The sequence below is a fragment of the Eurosta solidaginis genome, chromosome 4 (genome assembly GCF_040869045.1).
Source record: "Eurosta solidaginis isolate ZX-2024a chromosome 4, ASM4086904v1, whole genome shotgun sequence".
Lineage (NCBI taxonomy): Eukaryota > Metazoa > Arthropoda > Insecta > Diptera > Tephritidae > Eurosta > Eurosta solidaginis.
The window spans coordinates 106,832,168-106,858,268 of record NC_090322.1 but is presented as its reverse complement, the minus strand read 5'-3'; the positions used below and the strand labels follow the sequence as shown (position 1 = coordinate 106,858,268).

Below are 26,101 nucleotides of genomic sequence, written 5' to 3'. Positions count from 1 at the left end.
AGCAGAAGTATTGATTGGTTTCAAATCTAATTCCAACAGCAATCGTATCACGACATCCCTTATTATATATGAAAATGAAATTTTAACTTAAATTAATACAGTTCATATAAAGAAAAGTAAGTATTTTAATAATAAATAAACTCGCTTAATTGGTTTTCGTTTTCCAATTGAAATCCTTTCCAAGCGAACAAAATAATTTTAAGCTTTAGAAAAAACTGCAATTATTTGAATCAATTTAAATCTACAACTTAAAGCTAATTAGAAATTCAGATTAGGTTTACTCTTTTTTCAGATCAAGAATATTCAAAGGTGTCGTAGAATCCGATTGCTGTCGTAATTGATGAATTTAAAGATGTACGACTTGTAATTAAGTCAGACTTATTATTGTTCTAAATCTAATTATTCAAGCAAAAATTCTACAACCCTTAGCAGGAGTATTGATTGGTTTCAAATCTAATTCCGACAGCAATCGTATCACATCCCTTATTATATATGTACGTGATATTGCAACTTAAATTAATACTGTTGATATAAATAAAAGTAAATACTTTAATAATAAATAAACTCTCTTAATTGGTTTTTGTTTTCCAATTGAAATCTTTTCCTGTGCAAGCACATCGCTAACCTGTGTTGGCAAAAGATATGATTATACTGTCTTCGATAGATAGTCGGACGAGCCGTTACTCGGCGAAGTAGAGATGACCGTTGTGTCGGTGGCAGCTGTTACAACAGCAGTTTCTAACTTTACACCATCCGTACAGTGTGATGAATGATTCACTGCCTTTTCCAATTGCTTGGCGCCAGCAATTTTTGCTGTTTGTAAAACTTTAGCTGTAATGCAAATATATAGATGGGTTAAAGTGGTTTTCGTACGTTATTCAACAACTCACCCTATACCATCATCACAGTCTCCTCATCGATTTTGAATATGTGTACTGTTTCAGTATTCAGACCTAGTTCGTTTGATGCAATATTTTCGATTTGATGAATATGTATACTATCCGTTATACTAGGTTCAAACACACACCAAATTGGCAATTTATACCATTTGGGCAATTTATTACGCAATTTGTCATATAATAAATTGCCAATTTAAAAAAAATTGCGTAATAAATTGTTTCAAACTGCAAATGCAACATTGTAAAGTGTGTTTATTGAGTATACTTAAACGTCAGTTACGCATGGCTGAACTATATGATTGGCTCGTCTCATCAGCTGATTTTATGTCTTTCATTTCACTGGAGTAGGGATTGTCAAAAGAAGATGGCAAAATCAAAATGAAACCAAAACATTGAACACATTTTCTTACAACACACAAAAATTTCAAAGTTTTATGTTTTCATTCCATTTCATTCGCCTAATAATGTGCGTGTTCATTTTGACAGTCTGAACAGAGGTATGTTCTTGCTGTAGCGATGAGCCAACCAGCTATCAAATTACTATTGTGTAAGCTAAATCGAGTTGTATGAACAGCACTCAATTCAAATCGAATTTTCCTCAATTTATTTTTCTGTTCGAACATAGTATTAGGCAGACAATTAGGTGCGTTCGATTCATTCATATACTGTGGGTATTTGAGCCGTAGACGCAATTGATATATTGTAGCATTTGTAAACAGTTGGGTTTCTCTGCTGTCACCATCACCACTAGAGAGCTATTGAAGAAACGCTCGACCAAGATATGTTGCGATTTACGCGCATAGATTTTTTCCACCTTTTCACAGTTATTGATGGAGAAAATGCGAAAGCCATATTTACCATCCAATACGGAAATGGAGCTGTGGAGGAAGAAACATTTTATAAAATTTAATACAATCAATAAATGATAGTTGTGTTAAAAAGGGGTAAAGTATTGTATGTTAAAGTATAGCGAAGTTTGAATAGGTCTCATTCTTCATTCTTAGAAACATGTACGAAGGTACCTCGTAAGATATTAAAAATCCTCAACGCTTTTTTGCAATAACTTAAAAAAAAACTCATATTCATCAAATTCCTGTTTAACTTCTACATATCAATAGCTACCTTTACCACCAGAAGGAGTCACTATTGCTTCTACACCTATGCTATTGTTTCCTACACCGATGAGCTTTGTAATAAAATAAACAGCTATCTCCCCAATCTCTCCAGTTTTGTCGCCTCGCGAAACTTGATATTGTAACCAACCAAATCATCGGTGATCTTATTTAAAACATGGCCGCGCCAAATTTCGACCATATGTGCAATTTTTTTTTAATTGGCAATATGTTCCCTGCAAAAATCGTGTGACCAAAAACGCACACAGCCACACGAATTTTTGACAGGGGTGACGATTTGGAATGAAAAATTGTGCAAATGAAATAGCATGCTGACAAATTTTGCTTTCCCACAATGTATCGTGCTCTCTCGCACCTATTATTTTCATAGGGATAGCAAAATACGTCATTTTTGCGTGCGAAAAATCCGCCATTTCTAATTCTGCAGAAAAGTGGAAAATTTTTTCAATTTGTGTGATTTACATTTTGCAGAAATTAATATACGCATTCTTTAATATTTTTTGGTCTACTAAAGTGTGTTTTAGCAAAAAAAACTCATATCAATGTGTGCATGTTTATAAAGAAATAAAGTGAAATATGTAATAGCCTAGTATAAATAATCGTGAGCAATTCTAATGCAGAATAGTAAATTTTGATTTCCACATACATACAAGAAAAAAATTCTTGTTACCATTAAGATTTATTATCCAAAATTGAAAAAAAAAAAGATTAGAAAATTCGGTGTAAAAAAACGGCTATGTGTGCAATAAAATAGCCTCTCTTGTTGAGATACCCCTCCATGGTCTCCATTAATTATTGTGACGGAGGTGTGTTTGCAGCAGCAAAGTGAACCCAAACAGTGTAGGTCGTGGTGGTTGTTGTTCGTGGTCCGCATCAACTGGACCAGGTGGGGCAATGACGCCACATCCAGTTATACCAAGGTATATACCACAACAGCAACCGGGTAATGCAAGGCCACGATAGCAGCAGCAACAACCTCCCAAGGCTTGCTATCATCGTTGATTTATAAAAAAACAGTGTTGTGCATCTTTAATGCTTAAATATTTCCTCTGTTGAAACAGTTTCCACGATTCACTGTTCAACGAAAGCAGCAGCCAGCGTATGCCACCATCGAACAGCTGATAACAAAAACTTGCACAGCAGTTTAAAGCCAAAATGGAATTTGAGGAAATATCTGAAAATAAGGTAAATATATGTTTCGCGTTAATAACAAAATCGCCCTAAATTTTATGAATTAACAGATCGCTACGAACGACAAAGCACTCGAACGTGTGATCAAAGAAAGCACTACAGAAATTATTGCCGGCGGGGCCGTATTCTACAATCCAGTACACGAATTTAATCGTGATTTAAGTATTTCAGTACTTAATGTATACTCAAAGCGGTTGATAAGAGAGCGGGAAGCGGCGGCGCATAAAAATCCACAAAATACAAAGGAAAGCAAGCAATGCTAATGACAAGAAACCATACAGGGCTGGTGGTGTAAAATACGACGATGAACTGCGAATATTGGAAGCGCTTGCTGCAACAGGTTTACGTAGCATAAGTTATGCAAAAGAAGTAGCAGGCGTGCGTGAAATTGTTGCAAATGATCTATCTAAGGTGGCAGTAGATTCCATTAGCGTAAATATGCGACACAATGGAGTGGAACATTTAATTGTGCCAAGCGAAGGGGATGCAATGTAGGTTTGATATACGAATCAATAGCTAGTGATTTAACTGTAATAATCAATAATAAAATTCGCAATAGGACTCTCATGTACCTTTCAACTTCATATGAGAAGCGTTTCGATGTTATAGACCTAGATCCTTATGGTTGTCCGAATCGCTTTCTGGATGGCGCTATACAATCACTGACGAGTGGGGGTTCATTACATGTATCTGCGAATGATATGGCTGTGCTGGCAGGCAATACGCCTGAAGCCTGCAATGCCAAATATAGTTTTGTGCCTTTGCGTATGAAATGCTGCCCTGAGATGGGATTGCGTATACTATTGCATTGCATTGAAACGCACTCTAATCGTTATGGAAAATATATTGAGCCACTTTTGAGCATTTCTGCCAATTTTTATATACGCGTATTTGTGCGTATGCATAGTAGTCAAGCGAAGTGTAAATATAGCATGAGGTTGGTATACAGCATTTTGGCCTTTTACCACAAAACAATTACTTACCATATCTTTATATTATGAACACAGCAAACAATGAATGGTATTTCAATGCACTGGTTGTGATACCTATACGCTACAGCCTATGGGTATTGTAAAAAGCAAGATCTCAGATAAAGGCAATGCGGAAGAAAAATTCGGTATACCAACTGGACCAAATGTTAATACAAATTGTGCGCATTGCGGTGATAAACATCATGTAAGTTTCAACTATCCCACTTAAGTATTTAAACTCGAATAAATCAAATTTTTTCCTTCTTACTTAATTGGTGCTTAACCGTTTAAACGGTTATGTCCGTTCAAAAAGGCGCGTCAGTCGCTTTTTCAGAGAGTTAACTGGCACCAATTGTTCACACCAAATTGTTTCTTATATTCCCAAATATAGATGGGCGGTCCACTTTGGTCGCATCCCATACATGATCCAACGTTTGTTGAAGAATTGCTACAAATCATAGAAGAAAAACCGCTAAGTGATTTGGACACAACGTCGTTTAAAAGGTGTGTTATCGGCGGTATGCCTGAACTTGTATTGGGTACATGAGTTTTTATGTAAAAAATATTCATCATATCCAACATCAATACCTCGCATTCAATTGTGGACGCTGTACGCACTACATTGGGTTCACGTAATATGGACAAGCATATTGTTCCTTCCAGTGGTAAGGCCACAATTTCAAATGATGGGGCAACCATTAAGAAACTATTGGATAAAATAATAACACAACGTAGCGTGCTCAAGTGGTATAAGCTTATCTGGAAAAGATATTTCGTAACGAAAACCCTGGAAGATTATCGCGCCTTGTCTGCTGTGGTTCAACAAAATATAACTTGGATGTTTGTTGCTCTTTTTCAATTTTCCTGAATACAAATGTCTGGATTGGAAAAATTTCAAGCAAATAAAGCTTGGCGTGCAAAAGTCAAGAAATTACTTGTCATGCAACGGTAAATGCTTATAAATATATCATTAAAATTGCATGCTTGTTTATGATGAGCCATTCGAGTGAGCATGGAGATGGATGTTTTAAATACTGTAGAGTAAATTGGCTTACTATATAAGAATTTGAAATTTTTCCAAATCTTTGACTAAAAAGTAGCTACTAGCTTGTAGAACTTTATTACTTTACTTTTAAAAAGATAAATCACTTTAGCATGGTAATATATACCTATTATTAAAAATTAATACAAACAATACCTTCAACATTTTTTTCTCGATTCACGAACACATTTAGAAAGGCTACAACGCCTGCTAAAGAGCCGGTATCTTGCCAACGCTTTAGCTTGGATTTAGAGGTGGATCTACAAACTTTGCTAGAAGCACGCGCAGCTCCTCATGTAGCGAATGTTGATCAACACGAAAGTAACGTTGCTGTTAGCGGAAATGCAATGAACAAACTATTTGAAATGGAGGATGAAAATAAATCCAACAATGCAAACACTATAAAGAGGATTCCTTATAATTTTTCAACTAAGGCATCTTGTGACGAAACTATATTTGAATGCCAACAGCAACGTACGTCTGATGAAAGTTTTATGGCTTTGGAAAAAATGTGTGATAAAACAGCATCCGATCCTGACAGCACACTATTTAAGTACATACATAGCGAGAACAAGGATATGGTTAAAGAAGATGCTAAAAAGCGCAGCGCCGATGGAACTATTTTAAAATCCCTTGTAAACAAGGTAAGTGAATATACAACATATTGAAAGTTGATAAGATTGCGTGGTATAAATTTAATAATATAATCTTAGAACTACAAGAAATAGATGAAGAAGCACAATCACTGCAACGTCTATTGCATGACTTATGCGTACAGGAGCAGCATCAATTGGATAATGAAACTCCTTTAAAAAGTATTGATGTAACACTACTAGAAGATATTGAAGCGCCATCTAAAATGTGGGACTCCAAAATAGTGGGCGATACCACTTTACAAACTTCACCTTTGAAAATGGTGAGACTTCTCAGACCATCTACTATACTAGAGGAAAATTGCGAAGATCAGTCTAATAGTTCTTTGGGTGGTGATGATGCATCATCACACATAAGCTTTCAAAGCGCTCAAAAAGGCAGTGAAACTTCAGCGACAACAAGCTTTTTAAAAAAACAGCTTTACCTACGCTCTAAATCTACGCCGTCATATACGTACTCATACCGGTGGAAAACCATACAAATGCGAATACTGCGAATGCACCTTTGCTGTAAGCGATCCAGTGCTGTCGCATTTACGTACACATCTGGGCAAAAATATTCATAGATGTGAGTTTTACCCATCAACTTTTCCTCACTTTACGGAGTTACGTACGCATTTAACTACGCACAAAGACGAAGATCCAGAAACGCGGGAGCGAAATATGACAGCCTTAAAGGAGGAGGAGGCTAAATTAAAGCAAAATTTGGCCACTAAAATTCAGCAGCCACCAAAACCTAAACGAAAATATACGTGCAATTTCTGCAACAAGGGTAAAGGTTTATAAGACTGTGATTGTAAATGATATTCATTTTACTGATCGTTAATTCACAGATTTTACAACTTCATCTAAGCTAAAGCGCCATATACGTATGCATACCGGCGAGCGACCATACTCGTGCTCAGTGTGTGGGAAATCATTCTCATTGAAATCGTAAGAATATACAATATGTACAATATGGTTCAGAGTTTGAACGGCGGGCAGTTAAAAATGGATTTATTTTAAAAGTTAATAAAAAAACTTATATCTAAACATATCCGTAAAACGAAAGGCACAAAAACAAAAGCTCAGTAAAAATGGGACAACTAAATGAAACCTTATATCCATATCGCCTGCTGATTGGAATATCACCCGGTTGTTGTTGTAGCAGTTAGGTGGATCGAAGCACTGCTACAACAATATCACCCGCTCTCGGGTGCCGTTTCGAAAAGCACCTTTCTCAGAAAATATTTGAATAACCCCGTATATTAGAAAAGCCCTATCACAGAATTCGGTTGAAGAATGCCCTAACTCAGATTTGGCTTCAAAAATGACCGATCTGAGCTCAAATACAACACATTTTGACAATAGCTGGAGTGTTTATGAAACAAATTCTAAGATAGGGCGTTCTTCAAACGAATTCTGAGAAAGGAAGTTTTTGGAACGGCAGCCGAGATTTGGTGATATCCTTAAGCACTGTAACGTTAACAACTTTTTCATACTTGTTTTTTGATTTGTATTGAGAGTGGCGATTTTAATATTAGAACGGCTAATTTAGACAATTAAAATAACAAAAATCACTACAAAGCCAAATTTTAGTGAGGACCTCTAGTTTACCATAAAAATATTAAAATTAAAAGTCCCGGCTTGCGTGCTCACCAAAATGTAGATCCTGATGAAAGTCGCACCCAAAATTTTAAGGTGTAAGACAGTCGGTAGGGTAATGTCATATGGTCGACATTTGGCGCGGCCATGTTTTAAATAAGATCACCGATGATTTGGTTGGTTACAATATCAGATTTCGCGAGGCGACAAAACTGGAGAGATTGGGGAGATAGCTGTTTATTTTATTTCAAAGCTCATCGGTGTAGGAAACAATAGCATTGGTGTAGAAGCAATAGTGACTCCTTCTGGTGGTAAAGGTAGCTATTGATATGTAGAAGTAAAAGAGAAATTTGATGAATATGAGTTTTTTTTAAGTTATTGCAAAAAAGCGTTGAGGATTTTTAATATCTTACGAGGTACCTTCGTACATGTTTCTAAGAATGAAGAATGAGACCTATTCAAACTTCGCTATACTTTAACATACGATACTTTACCCCATTTTAACACAACTATCATTTATTGATTTTATTAAATTTTATAAAATGTTTCTTCCTCCACAGTTCCATTTCCGTATTGGATGGTAAATATGGCTTTCGCATTTTCTCCATCAATAACTGACAAGGTGGCAAAAATCTATGCGTGTAAATCGCAACATATCTTGGTCGAGCGTTTCTTCAATAGCTCTCTAGTGGTGATGGTGACAGCAGAGAAACCCAACTGTTTACAAATGTTACAATATATCAATTGCGTCTACGGCTCAACTACCCACAGTATATGAATGAATCGAACGCACCTAATTGTCTGCCTAACGGATAGTATACATATTCATCAAATCGAAAATATTGCATCAAACGAACTGGGTCTGAATACTGAAACAGTACCCATATTCAAAATCGATGAGGAGGCTGTGATGATGGTATAGGGTGAGTTGTTGAATAACATACGAAAACCACTTTAACCCATCTATATATTTGCATTACAGCTAAAGCTTTACAAACAGCAAAAATTGCTGGCGCCAAGGCAGTGAAGCATTCATCACACTGTACGGATGGTGTAAAGTTAGAAACTGCTGTGGTAACAGCTGCCACCGACACAACGGTCATCTCTACTTCGCCGAGTAACGACTCGTCCGACTATCTATCGAAGACAGTATAATCAAATCTTTTGCCAACACAGGTTAGCGATGTGCTTGCACAGGAAAAGATTTCAATTGGAAAACAAAAACCAATTAAGAGAGTTTATTTATTATTAAAGTATTTACTTTTCTTTATATCAACAGTATTAATTTAAGTTGCAATATCACGTACATATATAATAAGGGATGTGATACGATTGCTGTCGGAATTTGATTTGAAACCAATCAATACTCCTGCTAAGGGTTGTAGAATTATTGCTTGAATAATTAGATTTAGAACAATAATAAGTCTGACTTAATTACAAGTCGAACATTTTTAAATTCATCAATTACGACAGCAATCGGATTCTACGACACCTTTGAATATTCTTGATCTGAAAAAAGAGTAAACCTAATCTGATTTTCTACTAAGCTTTCAGTTGTAGATTATTCAAATAATTGGAGTTTTTTCTAAAGCTTAAAAATCTTTTCTGCTCGCTTAGAAAAGATTTCAATTGGAAAACAAAAACCAATTAAGAGAGTTTATGTTATTATTAAAGTACTTACTTTTCTTTATATGAACTGTATTAATTTAAGTTACAATTTCATGTGCATATATAATAAAGTATGTCGTGGTACGATTGCTGTTGGAATTAGATTTAAAACCAATCAATACTCCTGCTATGGGTTGCAGAATTATTGCTTGAATGATTAGATTTAGAACAATAATAAGTCTGACTCAATTACTAGTCGTACATTTTTAAGTTCATCAATTACGACAGCAATCGGATCCACGACACCTTTGAATATTCTTGATCTGAATTTCTACTAAGCTTTAAGTTGTAGATTATTCAAATAATTGGAGTTTTGTCTAAAGCTTAATATTATTTTTTTGCTCGCTTAGAAGAGATTGGAAAACAAAAACCAATTAAGCGAGTTTATTTATTATTAAAGTTCTTCTGTTTTATATGAACTGGATTAATATAAGTTCCAATTTCATGTACATATATAATAATATTGAAAATAATAAATATTGAAAATTCAATTTTTTTGGTTCATATTTTATTCATATGGCTGCTCCAGGTAAAGTAAATCTGCAGGTAAAATTCACGTTATATGGCGGTTATATAAATGGTAAAACCGCAGTAAAATTGATTGTCAAATAGCTCGAAAATGTAGAGTGAAATGACGGACAAATGACCGCCAATTGACGAGCATTGTGACGTTTGTGAGCAGCACAGTGCTATGCTCACATCCTATAAGTGGGAGCGGAATGCACGATCACATTAATAGGAACGAAACGGAAAATTTGGTCACAAAAGTTCATCACGCCCATGCAAACGTGTCTATGAATATAACCGCTGCAGAAAGTCACAATGACCGTAAAATGACTAGTAAAATGACGTTGAGCGTTTTTGCAGGGTATATGGTTGGCTCATCTCATCAGCTGATATTATTGTTTTCATTTCACTGGAGTAGGAATTGTCAAAAGAGGATGGCAAACTCAAAATGAAACCAAAACATTGAACACATTATCTTACAACACACAAAGTTTTATGTTTTCATTCCATTCCATTCACCAAATTCCAACACGCACATTTTGACATTCTGAACACAGGTATGTTGTTGCTGTAGAGATGAGCCAACCGGCAATCAAATTACTATTGTGTAAGCTAAATTGAGTTGTATGAACACAACTCAATTTGAATTGATATTGCCTGAACTAATTTTTCTGTTTGAACATAGTATTACATTTGCAGTTTGAAACAATTTATTACGCTTTTTTTTTAAATTTGCAATTTATTACATGATGAATTGCGTAATAAATTGCTGAAATGGTATAAATTTCTAATTTGGTCTGTGTTTTTACACAGTATAACTGGCCCTTTAAACTTTTCACAAAAATTGTACATTGTAAGAAGTTGAAAAAACATTTAGACTGAAAGTACGAGAGCGATAGCGAAATATGACAGATGAATCTACGCTTTTCACTCTTACATATGCTTTATTTTAACTTCACGGTTTCTTTTTAACCAACTCATAAAAATAGGTGGTAAAAATAGTGATAGTCTTTAGATAATTGACTTATTTTGTTTTGTTGATTTTCCGACAGGGAGAATAAATGATATATATTGGAACAATTTTCCGTCATCCATTGTCAAATTTGGTTTCGAGCCAAACCGTACTCGTAGCGCTGGACCTATCAAAAGCTTTTGATACGGTCAACCATGGCTCGTGACTGCAAGACCTGGAAGGGTCTACCCTTCCCCCATGTCTTAAAAGGTGGACCGCAAATTATCTGGGCGGTCGGCAGGTATCGGTGCAATTTAGAAACGAAACATCAAAACCAAGGGGAATTAAACCAGGGGTGCCACAGGGTGGTGTCCTATCCCCACTTTTGTTTAATTTCTACATATCTAAGCTACCTTCACCACCGGAAGGAGTCACAATCATTTCCTACGCCGATGACTGCACAATAATGGCCACAGGCCTAGGCCCAAAGATCGATGAGTTATGCAATAAAATAAACGGCTACCTCCCTGATCTCTCCAGTTTTTTCGCCTCGCGAAACCTGGCATTATCACCGACTAAATCTTCCGCGACCTTATGTACAACATGGACGTCCCAAATGTCGACGATTTTGAACATCCACGTCGATGGCACTACGCTACCGACTGTCCTACACCCCAAAATCTTGCGTGTGACGTTTGATCAGGATCTACATTTTGGTGAGCACGCAGCCGCAATTGTTCCGAGAATTCACAGCCGTAACAAAATTCTCAAATCCCTCGCCGGCAGTACCTGGGGAAAAGATAAAGACACGCTCATGACTACATACAAAGCAATTAGCCAGCTGATTACGTGATACGCGTCACCCATATGGTCGCCAAGCCTAAAAATTTCCCACTGGAAGAAGCTACAAGCCTGCCAAAATACTGCTCTCATAATTGCCACGAACTGTCTTCTCATGTCCCCAGAACACCATCTGCATAATGAGGCGAGAATACTCCCCCATCAGGGAGAGAAAATGAGATGCTGAGCAAACAGTTCCTGTTGAATACTCAGAAACCTGAGCATCCCAACAGACATCTGATTGATGAACCAGCACCGCCTAGGGGCTTCAGGAGTCATCTCCGTAAGCAGTTTCAGGAAATACGGCACCTGAGAACCCTACTGTATGAAGCAAAAAAACACAAGCAGGTCCTTGGTGAACTCCATATACAGGCGTCGGACCTTTATGCCGCGAACTGCCAGGTGAATCCAGTACTTAAAGAAAAGTATCCAAATCTCGCGGAAGAGGAACGCATACTCCCCAGGCAAACGCGTGTCACTCTTGCTCAACTTCGTTCTGGATACTGTAACAGGTTAAACTCTTACCTATCCAGAATCAACCCCGACATACAAAATGTATGCCCCGCTTGCAATATGTCCCCACATGACACCAACCATCTCTTTAATTGTAATGTGGAACCAACGCCTCTAAAGCCCCTTTCTTATGGTCCACCCCAGTTGAAACGGCAAGTTTCCTTGGACTCCCGTTAGAGGATATTGATTACAATTTGTGATCGGTCGCGGCTGTTAGGTGTGGCGAAGCATTGCTACAACAACAACAACAACAGCCAAACCGTTTCGGCGTTGTGCCACCATCATGGTTGATTTTCGTTCTCGAAGAAACGAAGGAAAATCGGCACTGATGCTCGCACAACGCCCAAACTGGTTTGTCTCGAAACCAAATTTGACAACGGATGACAGAAAATCGTTCCAGTATACATCTTTTGATAATTCATATGCTTATTGCAACCGACGGAAAGAAGAAGAATAGTCATACGATATATCGTATGCATGTCACAAGCAATTGACTTGTCTGAAATTTATGTGAATGCAAAAAACGTGTAGCGTCGCTGTCGCTACACGACATACACGCGGCCTAACACATTTATTATCGAAAATAAAGCATCCTTATTACTCAATAACTTCGGAATTTTATTTATATGTACCGAGGTATTTGTAATATAATGAAATGAAGGATAGAGCTATAAAGCTTTTAATAATAGGTGAGAGTGGTGTAGGAAAGTCCAGGTAAAATATATTTCAAGTGTGGGATAACCACCTTTAAAAATCATAATATCTTGCCAGTAAGTACTAATGGTTAAATTCCATAGCCTCATCCGTCGGTTCGTTAATGATAAATTTGATGACAATCACGATGTAACTATTGGCATGGACTTCAAGAGCAAAGTTGTTAACATAGATGGATTTGAATATAAACTGGCCCTTTGGGATACCGCAGGCGCCGAACGTTTCCGCAGTCTTACTCCGAGCTTTTACAGAAAGGTAAATATGGGGTAGTCTATACATTAAGGGTACAGTAGAAGGCGTTTTGTTGGTGTGGGAGGGAGAGGAAGGGGGTTGGAATAACCCCGATCCTAAAAACATCACCCCCATCCACAGGAGGCTTTTAGTTTGATCACAATTTAATATTAAAGTTTCCAAAACAATGCAAGAAAACGCAGTGAATTGAGAAAATACGGTGCTACCAGACTTACTTGTATATTAAGCGCGTAATTTTTTATTCCAAATTTTCGATTTCTATTAATAAACGCTATTGCAGAGGTTGTTGTTGTTGTTGTTGTAGTTGTAGCAATGCTTCGCCCCACCTAACAGCCGCGACCGATCACAAATTGTCATCAATATCCTCTAACGGGAGTCCAAAGAAACTTGCAGTTTCAACAGGGGTGGACCATAAGGAAAGGGGTGTTAGACGCGTTGGTTCCACATTACAATTAAAGAGATGGTTGGTGTCATGTGGGACACATTGCAAGCGTGGCATACATTTTGTATGTCGGGGTTGATTCTGGATAGGTAAGAGTTTAACCTGCTACAGTATCCAGAACGAAGTTGAGCAAGAGCAAAGAAAAAAAACACAAGTCCTTGGTGAATTCCACAAACAGGCCTCGGACCTTTATGCCGGAAACTGCCTGGTGAATCCAGTACTCGGGGAACAGTACCCAAAACTTGCGGAAGTGGAACGCATACTCCCCAGGGAAACTCGAGTCACTCTGGCTCAAGTTCGTTCTGGATACTGTAACAGGTTAAACTCTTACATATCCAGAATCAACCCCGACATACAAAATGTATGCCCCGCTTGCAATGTGTCCCCACATGACACCAACCATCTCTTTAATTGTAATGTGGAACCACGCAGCCGGTCGCAGCTATTAGGTGGAGCGAAACATTGCTACAACAACAACAACAGTGGGAATATGAAACGTTGCGAAATAAGTTTTTTTTATTTATAATAATAAATACTAGTAAGTGAAAATGAATCAAAAAAGGTTAAAAAAGGCAAGCGAGCAGATTATTGAAAGGCTACTTGAATGGCATGAAGAAAACGTTTCCTCATCCGTACCTCAAACCAACGCTGAGCTCAATCTTTAAGTACGTTTTTAATTTATTATAATAGAAAAAGCCTTTGAAATATGTTCATTCTTAATACTGTTACAATATTAGCAACACTAAGGGGTACTGCCATCTCTAAGCCGATGCTAAACAGTGATACCATGCACATCCATAGATCAATCATTATGTATCTACATAAACGAATCAATAATTGCGCCTACACATATGTACGTATACGAGCAGCGGAGAAGCAATGCACAAACACATGCATATATCTTATCTAAATTGCTCACAAGAGAGGGCAATAATTTGCGCAAGTATTACTCAAATGAGAAGTTATAAACGTAGTTGTGGTTGGCGATTTTGTAGCTGATAACTAACTAGTAAGTTCTGGAATGGAAAAGCCTAGAAGTATGCAATGAGAAATCAAAAAGTATAAAAGGCCCGACAGTAGAGGCGAGAAATCAGTTTCATTTGAGCTATCAATCAGTTTGGTTATTAAGCAAGCTATTCTTTGCAAAGTTTAAGTGTTATTGTGAAGTACTTTATGCTGATGAGAGGCTAGCTTGCAGAGGTTGTTGTTGTTGGTTGTTGTAGCGATTAGGTTACTCCCCGAAGGCTTTGGGGAGTGTTATCGATGTGATGGTCCTTTGTCGGATACAGATCCGATACGCTCCGGTAACACAGCACCATTAAGGTGCTGGCCCGACCATCTCGGGACGATTTAATGGCCACATTAAACCTTCAGGCCATCCCTCCCTCCCCACCCTCAAGTTCCATGAGGAGGTTGGGGTCGCCAGAGCCTCGTCTGTTAGTGAAATGGGATTCGCCGCTCGAAGCTGAGGTTGACAATTGGGTTGGAGAAGCTATATATTGCGCTACACAACCCCTTGAATCCCCTTGCAGAGGTCATTGTCATCTATGTCCTCTAACGGGAGTCCAAGGAAGCTTGCTGTTTCAATAGGGGTGGACCATAATGAGAGGGTCCCCCAGCGGGTTAAGGGGTAAGAATATACCCGTGATATGTATGCCTGTCAAGGGGCTGTGTAGCGCAACCCTTCAGGTTGCCAGCGCGATATACATTTTCTCCAAACCCAATTGTCATCCTCACCTATCACCGGCGAATCCTGTTTCACTAACAGAGGAGGCTCTGGCGACCCCAAGCTCCTGGAACTTTGTGGTGGGGAGGGAGGGATGGCCACTGGAAGGGGCGTGGTGCCATCGCCATGGATGTTCGATATGGTCCACATTTGGCGCGTCCATGTTTGATTTGATATATTTACGTCTATGATAAAAAAATCTTACAGGCTAGATACAAGGTATTAAAAAGATATTAAAACTATTTACCCAGCAAAAACAGTTTCTAACGTTAGAGAAATATTGTAATTTCACTTTAGAATTCTAATGTAGTTCTCTAATGCAATTCGAATCAAAAACTAGGTTAGAGAACTAGGTTAGGATTCGACTGTGAAACGATTCGAATAACTCCAGAAATGCGGTGTTGACACATTTATCAATTATTTGCACGAGATGATCACTCATTCTTAGTGTCATACAAACAAAATGAAAATAGTGGAAATATAATTGTGGTCTAAATCAGAAGCCCCACCATAGAGCAGTACTCGTAGCGCTAGACCTATCAAAAGCTTTTTATACGGTCAACCATGGCACGTTACTGCAAGACTTGGGAGGGTCTACCCTTCCCAAATGTCTTTAAAGGTGGACCGCAAATTATCTGGGTGGTCGGCAGGCATTGGTGCAATTCAGAGACGAAATATCAAAGCCAAGAAGAATTAAACAAGGGGTGCCTCAGGGTGGTGTCCTATCGCCAATTTTGTTTAATTTTTACATATCAAAACTACCTTCACCACAAGAAGGAGCTACTATCGTTTCTTACGCCGATGACTGCACAATAATGGCCACAGGCCCGGGCCCAAAGATCGATGAGCTTTGTAACAGAATAAACGGCTACCTCCCTGATCTCTCCAGTTTTTTCGCCTCGCGAAACCTGGCATTATCACCGTCTAAATCATCCGCTACCCTATTTACAACTTGGACGTCCCAAATGTCGACCATTTTGAACATCCACGTCGATGGCACTACGCTACCGACTGTCCTACACCCCAAAATTTTTCCGAAAATCCAGAGCCGTAATAAAATCCTCAAATCCCTTGCTGGCAGTACTTGGAGAAAAGACAAAGAAACGCCCATTACCACATACAAAGCAATTGGCCAGCCGTTTGTGTGCTACGCGTCCCCTATATGGTGGCCAAGTATAAAAACTACCCACAGGAAGAAGCTACAGGTCTGCCAAAATACTGCGCTCAGAACCGCCCCGGGATGTCTTCTTATGTCCCCAGAACACCATCTACATAATGAGGCGAGAATACCCCCCATCAGGGAGAGAAATGAGATGCTAACCAAACATTTCCTGTTGAATACCCAGAAACCTGGGCATCCCAACAGACATCTGATTGATGAGCCAGCACCGCCTAGGGACTTAAGGAGTCATCTCCGTAAGCATTTTGAGGAAATACGGCACCTGAGAACTTAGCCATATTAAGCAAAAAAAACACAAGTCCTTGGTGAACTCCACAAACAGGCGTCGGACCTTTATGCCGGGAATTGCCTGGTGAATCCAGTACTCGGGGAACAGTACCCAAAACTTGCGGAAGTGGAACGCATACTCCCCAGAGAAACGCGAGTCAGTCTGGCTCAAGTTCGTTCTGGATACTGTAACACGTTAAACTCTTACATATCCAGAATCAACCCCGACATACAAAATGTATGGCTCGCTTGCAATGTATCCCCACATGACACCAACCATCTCTTTAATTGTAATGTGGAACCAACGCCTCTAACACCCCTTTCATTATGGTCCAGCTCTGTCGAAACAGCAAGTTTCCTTGGAGGATATTGATGACAATTTGTGATCGGTCGCAGCTATTAGGTGGGGCGAAACATTGCTACAACAACAACAACAGTGGGAATATTAAAAGTTGCGAAATAAGTTTTTTTATTTATAATAATAAATACTAGTAAGTGAAAATGAATCAAAAAAGGTTAAAAAAGGAAAGCGAGCAGATTATTGAAGGGCTACTTGAATCGCATGAAGAAAACGTTTCCTCATCCGTACCTCAAACCAACGCTGAGCTCAATCTTTAAGTACGTTTTTAATTTATTATAATAGAAAAAGCCTTTGAAATATGTTCATTCTTAATACTGTTACAATATTAGCAACACTAAGGGGTACTGCCATCTCTAAGCCGATGCTAAACAGTGATACCATGCACATCCATAGATCAATCATTATGTATCTACATAAACGAATCAATAATTGCGCCTACACATATGTACGTATACGAGCAGCGGAAAAGCAATGCACAAACACATGCATATATCTTATCTAAATTGCTCACAAGAGAGGGCAATAATTTGCGCAAGTATTACTCAAATGAGAAGTTATAAACGTAGTTGTGGCTGGCGATTTTGTAGCTGATCACTAACTAGTAAGTTCTGGAATGGAAAAGCCTAGAAGTATGCAATGAGAAATCAAAAAGTATAAAAGGCGCGACAGTAGAGGCGAGAAATCAGTTTCATTTGAGCTATCAATCAGTTTGGTTATTAAGCAAGCTATTCTTTGCAAAGTTTAAGTATTATTGTGAAGTACTTTAATAAAGGCCGTTTTTCCATTATTCAATATTGGAGTTATTTATTCAATAGTTTAGCGATACGAACGTTAGCAGAAGATTGAAAATAAGGGGAATTGCAGTAAATTCGTCACAATACAGAAGATTATAACCAAATAAACGTATTTGATATAATGAAACAATGAAAATTTCGCTGATTTTAAATAATTGAATTTAATTGGACATCACTTGAAAATTCTCATTAGAAACTCATTAGAATTTGACGTTAGAATTCGATTAGAATTCTAAACCTTTTCTCGATATCAAGAACGAAGTTCCCTATTTGTCGGGAATGCTATAATTTGCGACAGTTTCGCAAATCGTCCTCTCACCTTCTAGCTTAGAGAAATACATTAGAATTCGATTCGTCTTCTAATCGTTTTCTAACCTAAATGTTTGTTGGTTAACAACTCATAAGCGCAATTACCATGAAAAAAGATAAACTATGAGTTAAATAAATATATAAAAAGTAAATTAGAGGTACAATTCCAGAGAAGACTTGATCGTACTTCTCGACAAAGCGAAATCAAAAAGTTAACTCCCTGAGAGTCTATTAAATTCAGTAAGCGCACGAAAAAACATGCAATAATTAGCTCTACAGACACGCAAATAAAAGGGCAAAAAAGTACGAAGACACCTATTAGGTACATTAAAAGTAATTTTTGCTAGGAAAGCTAAACAATCCAAAGAGCCAGCGATGAGATCATAAACAAACATTAGTAGATGCACAGCACTGCTGCAACAACAACAAGTAGATGCACAGCTCTCCTGGTTTCAAGAGATTGGAGATTGATAAGCTTGCAGCGCGAGTAGTAGGATGGGGTTGGATCGCCAAAGTTGATAGAAATTTAGCAAAATCTAATGAATTTTCTTTGAACCTGAAATATCATAGGGCGTGGTATGCAAGGTAGACGACTTAGAGAAAGACATTTGAAAACATTTTTTGACATTTAGGTAGAGATTATTGGCATTACACCAAACGACAAGATTATTTAGTTCATTTTGTAGGAGCATTTCATAATTCTACGAAAAATCTTAAGATCGTCTGCATATAAAAGGAAGGCAGGCGAATTAAAGCAGGGACCAATGTCGTTAATAAAGAGCAAAAATAAAAGAGGACCAAGAATGCTACCCTGTGGTACCCCGGTCGTTGCCAAGAAATATTGGGGCCTACAGTCTTCAATTTCGACGCACAGAGACCTATTCGACAATTAAGATTTTAACCAAGATAAGAAGACAGAATGAAATCCAATACATTTCAGATTAAATAATAAAATTGTATGTGAAACTTTATCGAAAGCCTTTGAGAAATCAGTGTATATAGTATCTACCTGACAGCCATCCTGAAATGCAGAGATGCAGAAATCAGAAAACGACGCTAGGTTGGTAACAGTCGAGCGGCCAGCCACAAACCCATGTTGGCACGACTCAATAACGCTTTTGATGACAAAAGTTAGCTTCTCTTTTATAATTTTTTCAAAAAGCTTCGAGCAAACTGAGTTTGGCGATAGGCCTATAGTTAGAGACATCGGCGCATAATCATAGTCAAAATAAAATAGGTTTTAAATTTAGTTGCAGCTTTTTGACATAATTTTCTATGAGCTATCTGTCAAAAAAGCTGAAGCTAATTTTAAAAACTATTTTTTTTGGCTATGATTATACGCCAACATTTTTATTGCCAGCTTTAAAGATAGGACATATGGAACTTTTTTTCCACCTATCGATAAATGTTCCGGAGGATAGGGATATATTGAATAGTTAGTTAGTTATTTTATTTATTACAGTCTTTAGACTTAGATTAAATCTATGAGATCACATTTATACGTTATACAGTCTTTGGATTTTGCATAATTAATTTTGAGTTATAAAATGCATTTCTTTTTTACCTAATAGGTACTCCTTTACAATATTCGTATAATAGCCTCTTGAACTCTTTCATATTTTTACAATATTTTAAGTCCTAGAAAGTTCATTGTATTCTCTTAATCCCTCAAAATATATACTCTTTTTATCAAATTCGGATTTTACAATTGGCAAGTGGAAATTATTTTTGTTTCTTGTGTTATAGTTATGGACATCGATGTTGTATTTTACACGATCATTTAGATAATTTGGTAGGTTTCCTAATTTCATGTTGTGTATGAATTTCAAAGTATAATATAACACAAGCTGTTTTACACTAAGCCAGTTCAAGCTGTTTAGTAGCTCTTGTATGGGAGTATCAAAACGCTCCTTTAAAATAAATCGCATCACGGTATTTTGTTTTTTCTGCAACGTATTTATCCTTGAATCAGCTATTGTAAATAGAATCGTTGGGCAATATATAAAATGAGGTTCAACGATAGACTTATAAACCATTGTTTTATAGTATCGGCTTATGTGCTTGCACGTCCGTATCATAAAACCAATCTTCTTTGAAACTTTCCCCTCTACATATTTAAGATGCTCATCAAACTTTAATCTTTCATCTATTATAACTCCTAAGTATTTTATTTGGTTTATTCTTTCTAATGGGATGTTTGCTATTTTTAGGGTTACATTGTCAACTACTGAGTGTATTTTACTCATAACCATCCATCCTGTAAGGTAGCTTCTGAACCACTTTAAAGCTGTATTTCGGACGCCGATGTTATATAATTTCCTGAACATCATATCTCTATCAATAGTTTCAAAAGCTCTTCTAAGGTCAAGAAAAACTGTGACTGTTACTAGTTTGCAAGACATTCCTTCTTTCCACTCTGCTATCGCCATGTTCAGTGCGGTTTCACAGGAGTGTTTTGATCTAAACCCTGATTACTCGCTAATAATAATTTCATATTTATTTACATATTCTAGCAGCTGTTCTTTTACAATTTTCTCTATTATTTTTTCATCGCTAGGTAACGTATTTATTGGCCGTATTTCTTCTGGTTTTACTGTTCATTTAACTTTTTCAACTGGTATAATTGTCGACGTTTTCCAGCATGCTGGAAAAACACCACTATTAAAGCTTTCGTTAACTATGCTAGTATAATAGTATCCTAAGTATACCATACTATCTTTAATGACACCTTCTGTTAATAGTTTTCTTCCACCATATTTATTTTGTAATGTCGCCGCTGTACGCAAGAACTGATCAACACTTACATTTTTAAGTTCAAATAAATTTCTATTTATGTCTACCTCAGCTTCAACTGGCATAATGGTTTCAATACTACTACGTATTATTGTTATACTTTCAATAAAAAACTGATTTAATTGTCTTGCAATTTAATAATCTTCCTCAACATAAGTGTTGTTTATAAAAACTCGTTTTATTTAAGAATTCTCGTTGTTCATATTTACAGCATCTTTTAGACATTTCCACATCAGTCTTTGGTTGTTACTGTTGATTGTGATTTTATTCTCCATGTATTTCTTCTTTTTAAACTTGATTACTCTTTTGTAGTGTCGTTTTATTTCATTGTAATTCTCCCATGAGTTTGATATCTTTGCCAACTTGTAAAGTTCAAATTTTTGCTTGTTCAGTTCTGTAAGTTCACGATCGTACCACTTATTCATTATTTTGATTTGAACTTGCTTTTCAAATATTATCGTATCCATTACGTTTTCCAAAATGTTATTTATGACTATGACTTTTTCATCGATGTCACAGTTTGTAAGTTCGGCCAGATTATAATTCCTAAGATGATTTAATAAATTTTCCCCCGTATAGTTGTCCCAGCATAAGCGGTTATCATACACTCTCATTTTGTAGTTTTTTTGTACAGGCAGTTTGATACAAATTGTTTCATGATCTGATATTCTCTGATTCTCTAAGTTTTGTATTTCGATATCACCACTATTGCTATAGAGAAGGTCTATTTTGGTTTGTGATGATTCGGTTATTCTTGTATTAAAATTGATTAACTGTCTCATTGACATTTATGTGAATGTTTGGTTTAGCTGGTTTGAGTAAGTTGACCTTACATTCATGTTTATATTGAAATCACCAATAATGACATTGTTTCCATTTTCATTAAAATATTCGTCCAGCATTTCACCCATGTATCTAATGAACTCAGCATCGCTTGTATTCGGTGAATGGTATACTACACCAATTTGCCACTTAATTGTGCTTCTCGTTGTTTTCAGCACAACACACCACATTATTGTTTATATTACTGTTGTATATTACTTTGAAGCTAATCAATTTATGAATATATATCAATACACCACCTGTGTGTCGGCTGTGTGAATCACACCTTGCATGGTTATAACCAACAATATTAAGCTCTGAATCACTGATATTCTCTGTGGTATGAGTCTCTGTACAAAAAATATATGCCGAACAGGGGTGCACAAAGATAAACTACAGAACTTCAGTACAAAGGCACAGAGGCCATCACTGTCACATTTTAACAAGGGTTTAAGGGTCACAGAGCCCGGAGCGCAAAATTTGATTTAAAAAATTCAGCAAACAACTCGACTGTTTCAGATAGAGACTGAGAGCTTACTCCATTAAAGCTCATGCAGATCGGGATATTCGTCGAACCACGTTTAGAGCGGAAGTTCCAAAAGGCTTTAGGATTTTCTTTAAGCTCGTTTTCGAGCCTACCCATATAACGATTATAAAGAAATTTGTCGAGGACATTAAATTGACGCACACTGGTAATGAAATGTTCTCTGAGGAGGATATTATCTGTATTTGCCTTAAATAAGTTATTGAGTTTGTTACGTTTATTTTTTAACCATTAAGAGTTTTATTATACCATGGTAATTTATGAAGCCTGGGACCAAAATGAGGCACTGTACTTTGAAATGTAATACTAACGTAATTAGAGATAAATATGCTTTCCCCAGTTAATTTCAAATAATACATTGTTCAGCTCGCCGAAATCAGTAGATCGAAAGTTGAAAGAAGATTTATTTAAAACAGGGGACATAGGGATAGCATCAAAGTTATGTAGATGAGTGACTAGGTATGTTATGTCTATCAGATAGACATACAGGAAAAGTACTCTCAGAGAGTTGATATATTATAAGATCAAGTAACCTCGAGAGAGTATTAAATAAATTATTAATTTGGATCAGATTACAACAAGATATTATCTATAAGGCTAATTTCATTAGAACGCGTAACATTGGTAGGTGTCAAAATGCCATTATTTTGAAAATCTGACCATACAATATCTGGTAAATTGAAGAAACCCTGACCAAGGAGTTGTTGTCAGCATCCCACCTCACCAGCTTAAAACAAGCCAAAACAGAAGCATCGATTTGGAGATGTATTTGACAATTTTCTCCTATGAAACAGATGGCTTGAATGAAGATATATGAATCCACTTGTACGGTACGAAAACGTCTAACTCGGCATTATTGTTATTGCCACTAACAACAGATGAATTCACAATTTTTTCTTTTGGTGTATTTATGATACGCTTTACTGTATTGCGGGCATTTGATGGCAGATGTGATTTGGTAAGAGCGCTGGCAGCGGAATTTGCAATTGAAGTAGGGGAAGAAGGCAGAGCAGCAGTATTTGATGACTCACTGTTAGTAGTAGGCATCGGATTGCTTGAATTTGTGACGTTTCTTCTCTGCTTGGAGTTAGCATTAGGCTTTACCTTAATTGTTGTTGATGTATTTGGAGAAGTATCATTATTAATAGTGAGAGCATTTGACACGAGCGGTTGCGAATTGCAAGTGTAGAAGTAGAAGAAGTTGTAGAAGCCAATGTGCAAGTAGAAGTAGAAATGTTATTAGTGAGAGCCTTTGATGATTGCGACTGTTTGTTTTCATGTGTAGAAGTGGATGGATGTTGAGAGTTTAAAACAGTAGATTGATTATTTGAGAATTCGTTTTGCGTATCTGATTCTTCAGAATATGTAGATATAGACCAGGGTTAATCATTTAGTTGAATAATTATTGGCGCCACTTCACATGTATTTGTTATGCTCTTTCATCTTTAGTTGTCGCGCAACAAGCAGAGTAGCAACATCGATTGTTTGCGTACGGCTATGCTAACTATGCGCGAAATTTCGTAATCTTGCGCATAAATAAACAAAATTATTTCATATGATGTTGCCTCGTTGCTTGCTAATAGGCGAATTAATCGTGCATCAAGTGATTTGTACGATCATCGCGCTCTCACTAAAAGCTCCGACACATAAGTACTTTTTCATATAGATGAGTTTAACACAAACTTATGCATTATGAGTAGATTGCACGCATTTTTATGGAGAACGGTTGAATGAGCGACACTGGCGCCATCTGATATTGAAAAGTAGCCATCTCCCAAATTTTGTTACAAGCAAAGCATAAGAAGAAGAATGTGACATTTGTTTTGGTTAAGGGTGTTGACACACTTTGCGAGTGAAATTATTTTTCCTACTGGTTGGTAAATTTTCTAACATTTTTCGCAGGTAAAAACTGTAATATAACAAATGAATACGACACAAAATATGTTAGCAAGTATATTTGTTGTAAGAGGGGCAAGGCGTAATAAACTTCAATTGTCACGTCTGAAGTTCCTTCATATTTACAAACGCAACATCTTGGTTGATTGTGTCGATGTTATTGGAATGCATAAGCTTGTGTTAAACGCATCTATATGAAAAATGTCATTGTACCGCGGCCTTAAAGGTCGGCGTTTGTAAATATGAAGGAACTTCAGACTTGGCAATTGAAGTTTATTACGCTTTGCCCATTCACATGCAAAATTTCGCAAAGCACTGTTATAAGCATTCTCTCTATACAACAAAAGTACTTTCTAACATATTTTGTGTCGTATTCGATTGTTATATTGCAGTTTTTAATTGCGAAAAATTTTAGAAAAGTTACCAACCAGTGGGAAAAATAATTTCACTTGCAAAGTGTGCCAACACCCTTAGCCAAAGCAAATCTAAAATTCTTCTTCTTATGATGTGCTTGCAACAAAATTTCGGAGTTGGCTACTTTTCAATATCAGATAGCCGTTCTACAGTTCTCCATAAAAATACGTGCAATCTCCTTATAATGCATAAGCTTTTGTTAAACTCATCTATATGAAAAACTGTTTATGTGTCGGGGCTTTAATACAGCCACACTTTTAATTTTGGTTAACCCTAATATAGACGAAGAAGGAAATGTAGGCAAAGCACGAACATTATTGGAAGAAATACCGTTTGATATTGGCAGAGGATTTGATTGCATACTGGCGACACACGAGTTGTTGTTGTGTATGATAGGACAAGACGGGGAAGTTGACGCATTGTTTTTGTTGTTGACATTCGGAGAACTTTCAGCAAAATTCAGATAGTTGTTGGATGATTGCAGAGTTTATTGAATATTCTTTAAGATAATCAAATTGTTTTGAAATATTAAAAAATTTGTTATCAATAGCACTTGAGATGAGTTCAAACCTGTTACGGTCTGCTGTTATGGGTCTACGGTTGCGGTCCACTTGGAAGCGTTTTCGTGCGAACACACCTAGTGACTAGTGATGGGACTAAAAAGTTGCGATGCAAAGGTATCGAAAACAGGAAAGAAAAGATCTGCAATCACTAGCGAAAATTTGCCATGCGTTTCCGGGCTTGAAAACCAAGAAGGTGAAAAATTTGGAAGCGGAAAGATAGAGCAGATACATATCTCCTTGCTCAACGACAACGCAGACAAAGAAACCTTAAATTATATATAAAGAGAAAAGCTACATTCACCGAAAAAGAAAAGAAGCGACACATAAAGCCGACAGCAGTGAAAAACCACCAATACTGACTTGTAAAAGTGCTCCTATTAATTGCACACTGCTTGCCGTTTAACTGAGTCCCACATACTTATCGACCAAACCCGGTCAGCACATTGGCAAAATAATTTTTGTGAATATTTTTACGCTTTCTAATTGTGGCGAAGCTTTTAACTAGTATCGAACAGTTTGGAATCTTCCGTTTTTGCGATTTCCTGCGGTCCATAAAGGATATTTAAGAAACATTTAACGAATCTTGCTGATACGACAGCATCGACAAGTCCGAATTCAGATAACAATTTTTTAATAGTACCAGCACAAGCGAAATTGCTAGATGATCAAGTAGGAAGCCAACTAACTAGATCAGCTGTTATGTCGAATATCTGTATTTGACGTCGATCACTGCTTTCCTCAACAGGAGACTATTAAAACCAACACCTCCGCCTCCAGGGCCAGCAGTACGCTGCAGCGTAATACAATGAACGCCAAAATTAGCACAGTTTTACGTGGGTTTCGAGACTCGTTTCTTTGACCATCGAGTTTTGTTGGATGTTTCACAGTTTTTTTTAGAGAAAAAAAGTGGGGGAATCACTGCTCGTTTCGAAATACTTCCAAGTAAAACGGCAATAGTTCCGTAAACAGTGAAGCTTCAAGGACATTTTTGAAAACTTTCGCAGTCAAAGTGTTCACAAATCTTCTAAATCTCGAAATTTTCCGAAACCCATTCTGAAAAAAAAACTACTG

The 26,101-nt window shown here is 37.1% G+C and overlaps 2 protein-coding genes across 5 annotated transcripts in view; both read left to right on the top strand.

Moving 5' to 3' along the window:
* Positions 1–3,919: 3,919 nt before the first annotated feature.
* LOC137250105 (uncharacterized) lies at positions 3,920–8,996 on the top strand. Of its 2 annotated transcripts, XM_067782401.1 has the most exons (8): positions 3,920–4,160; positions 4,231–4,399; positions 4,586–4,698; positions 5,430–5,880; positions 5,950–6,661; positions 6,723–6,822; positions 8,034–8,396; positions 8,456–8,996. In XM_067782401.1, the coding sequence occupies exons 2-5, from the start codon at positions 4,241–4,243 to the stop codon at positions 5,962–5,964; spliced, it is 738 nt and encodes a 245-aa protein (XP_067638502.1). In that variant the 5' UTR covers positions 3,920–4,160; positions 4,231–4,240; the 3' UTR covers positions 5,965–6,661; positions 6,723–6,822; positions 8,034–8,396; positions 8,456–8,996. The 2 variants fall into 2 exon arrangements, with proteins under 2 accessions (XP_067638502.1, XP_067638501.1); XM_067782400.1 differs by having other exon boundaries at positions 5,950–6,822.
* A 3,511-nt stretch (positions 8,997–12,507) lies between these two features.
* Positions 12,508–26,101, top strand: part of Rab18 (RAS oncogene family member Rab18) — a 248,239-nt gene continuing 234,645 nt past the window's right edge. For all 3 annotated transcript variants that reach the window (XM_067782397.1, XM_067782399.1, XM_067782398.1), the window contains exons 1-2: positions 12,508–12,667; positions 12,751–12,922. In XM_067782397.1, coding sequence (XP_067638498.1) covers positions 12,609–12,667; positions 12,751–12,922 — 231 coding nt within the window. In that variant the 5' untranslated portion in view covers positions 12,508–12,608. The remainder of the gene's footprint in view (positions 12,668–12,750; positions 12,923–26,101) is intronic.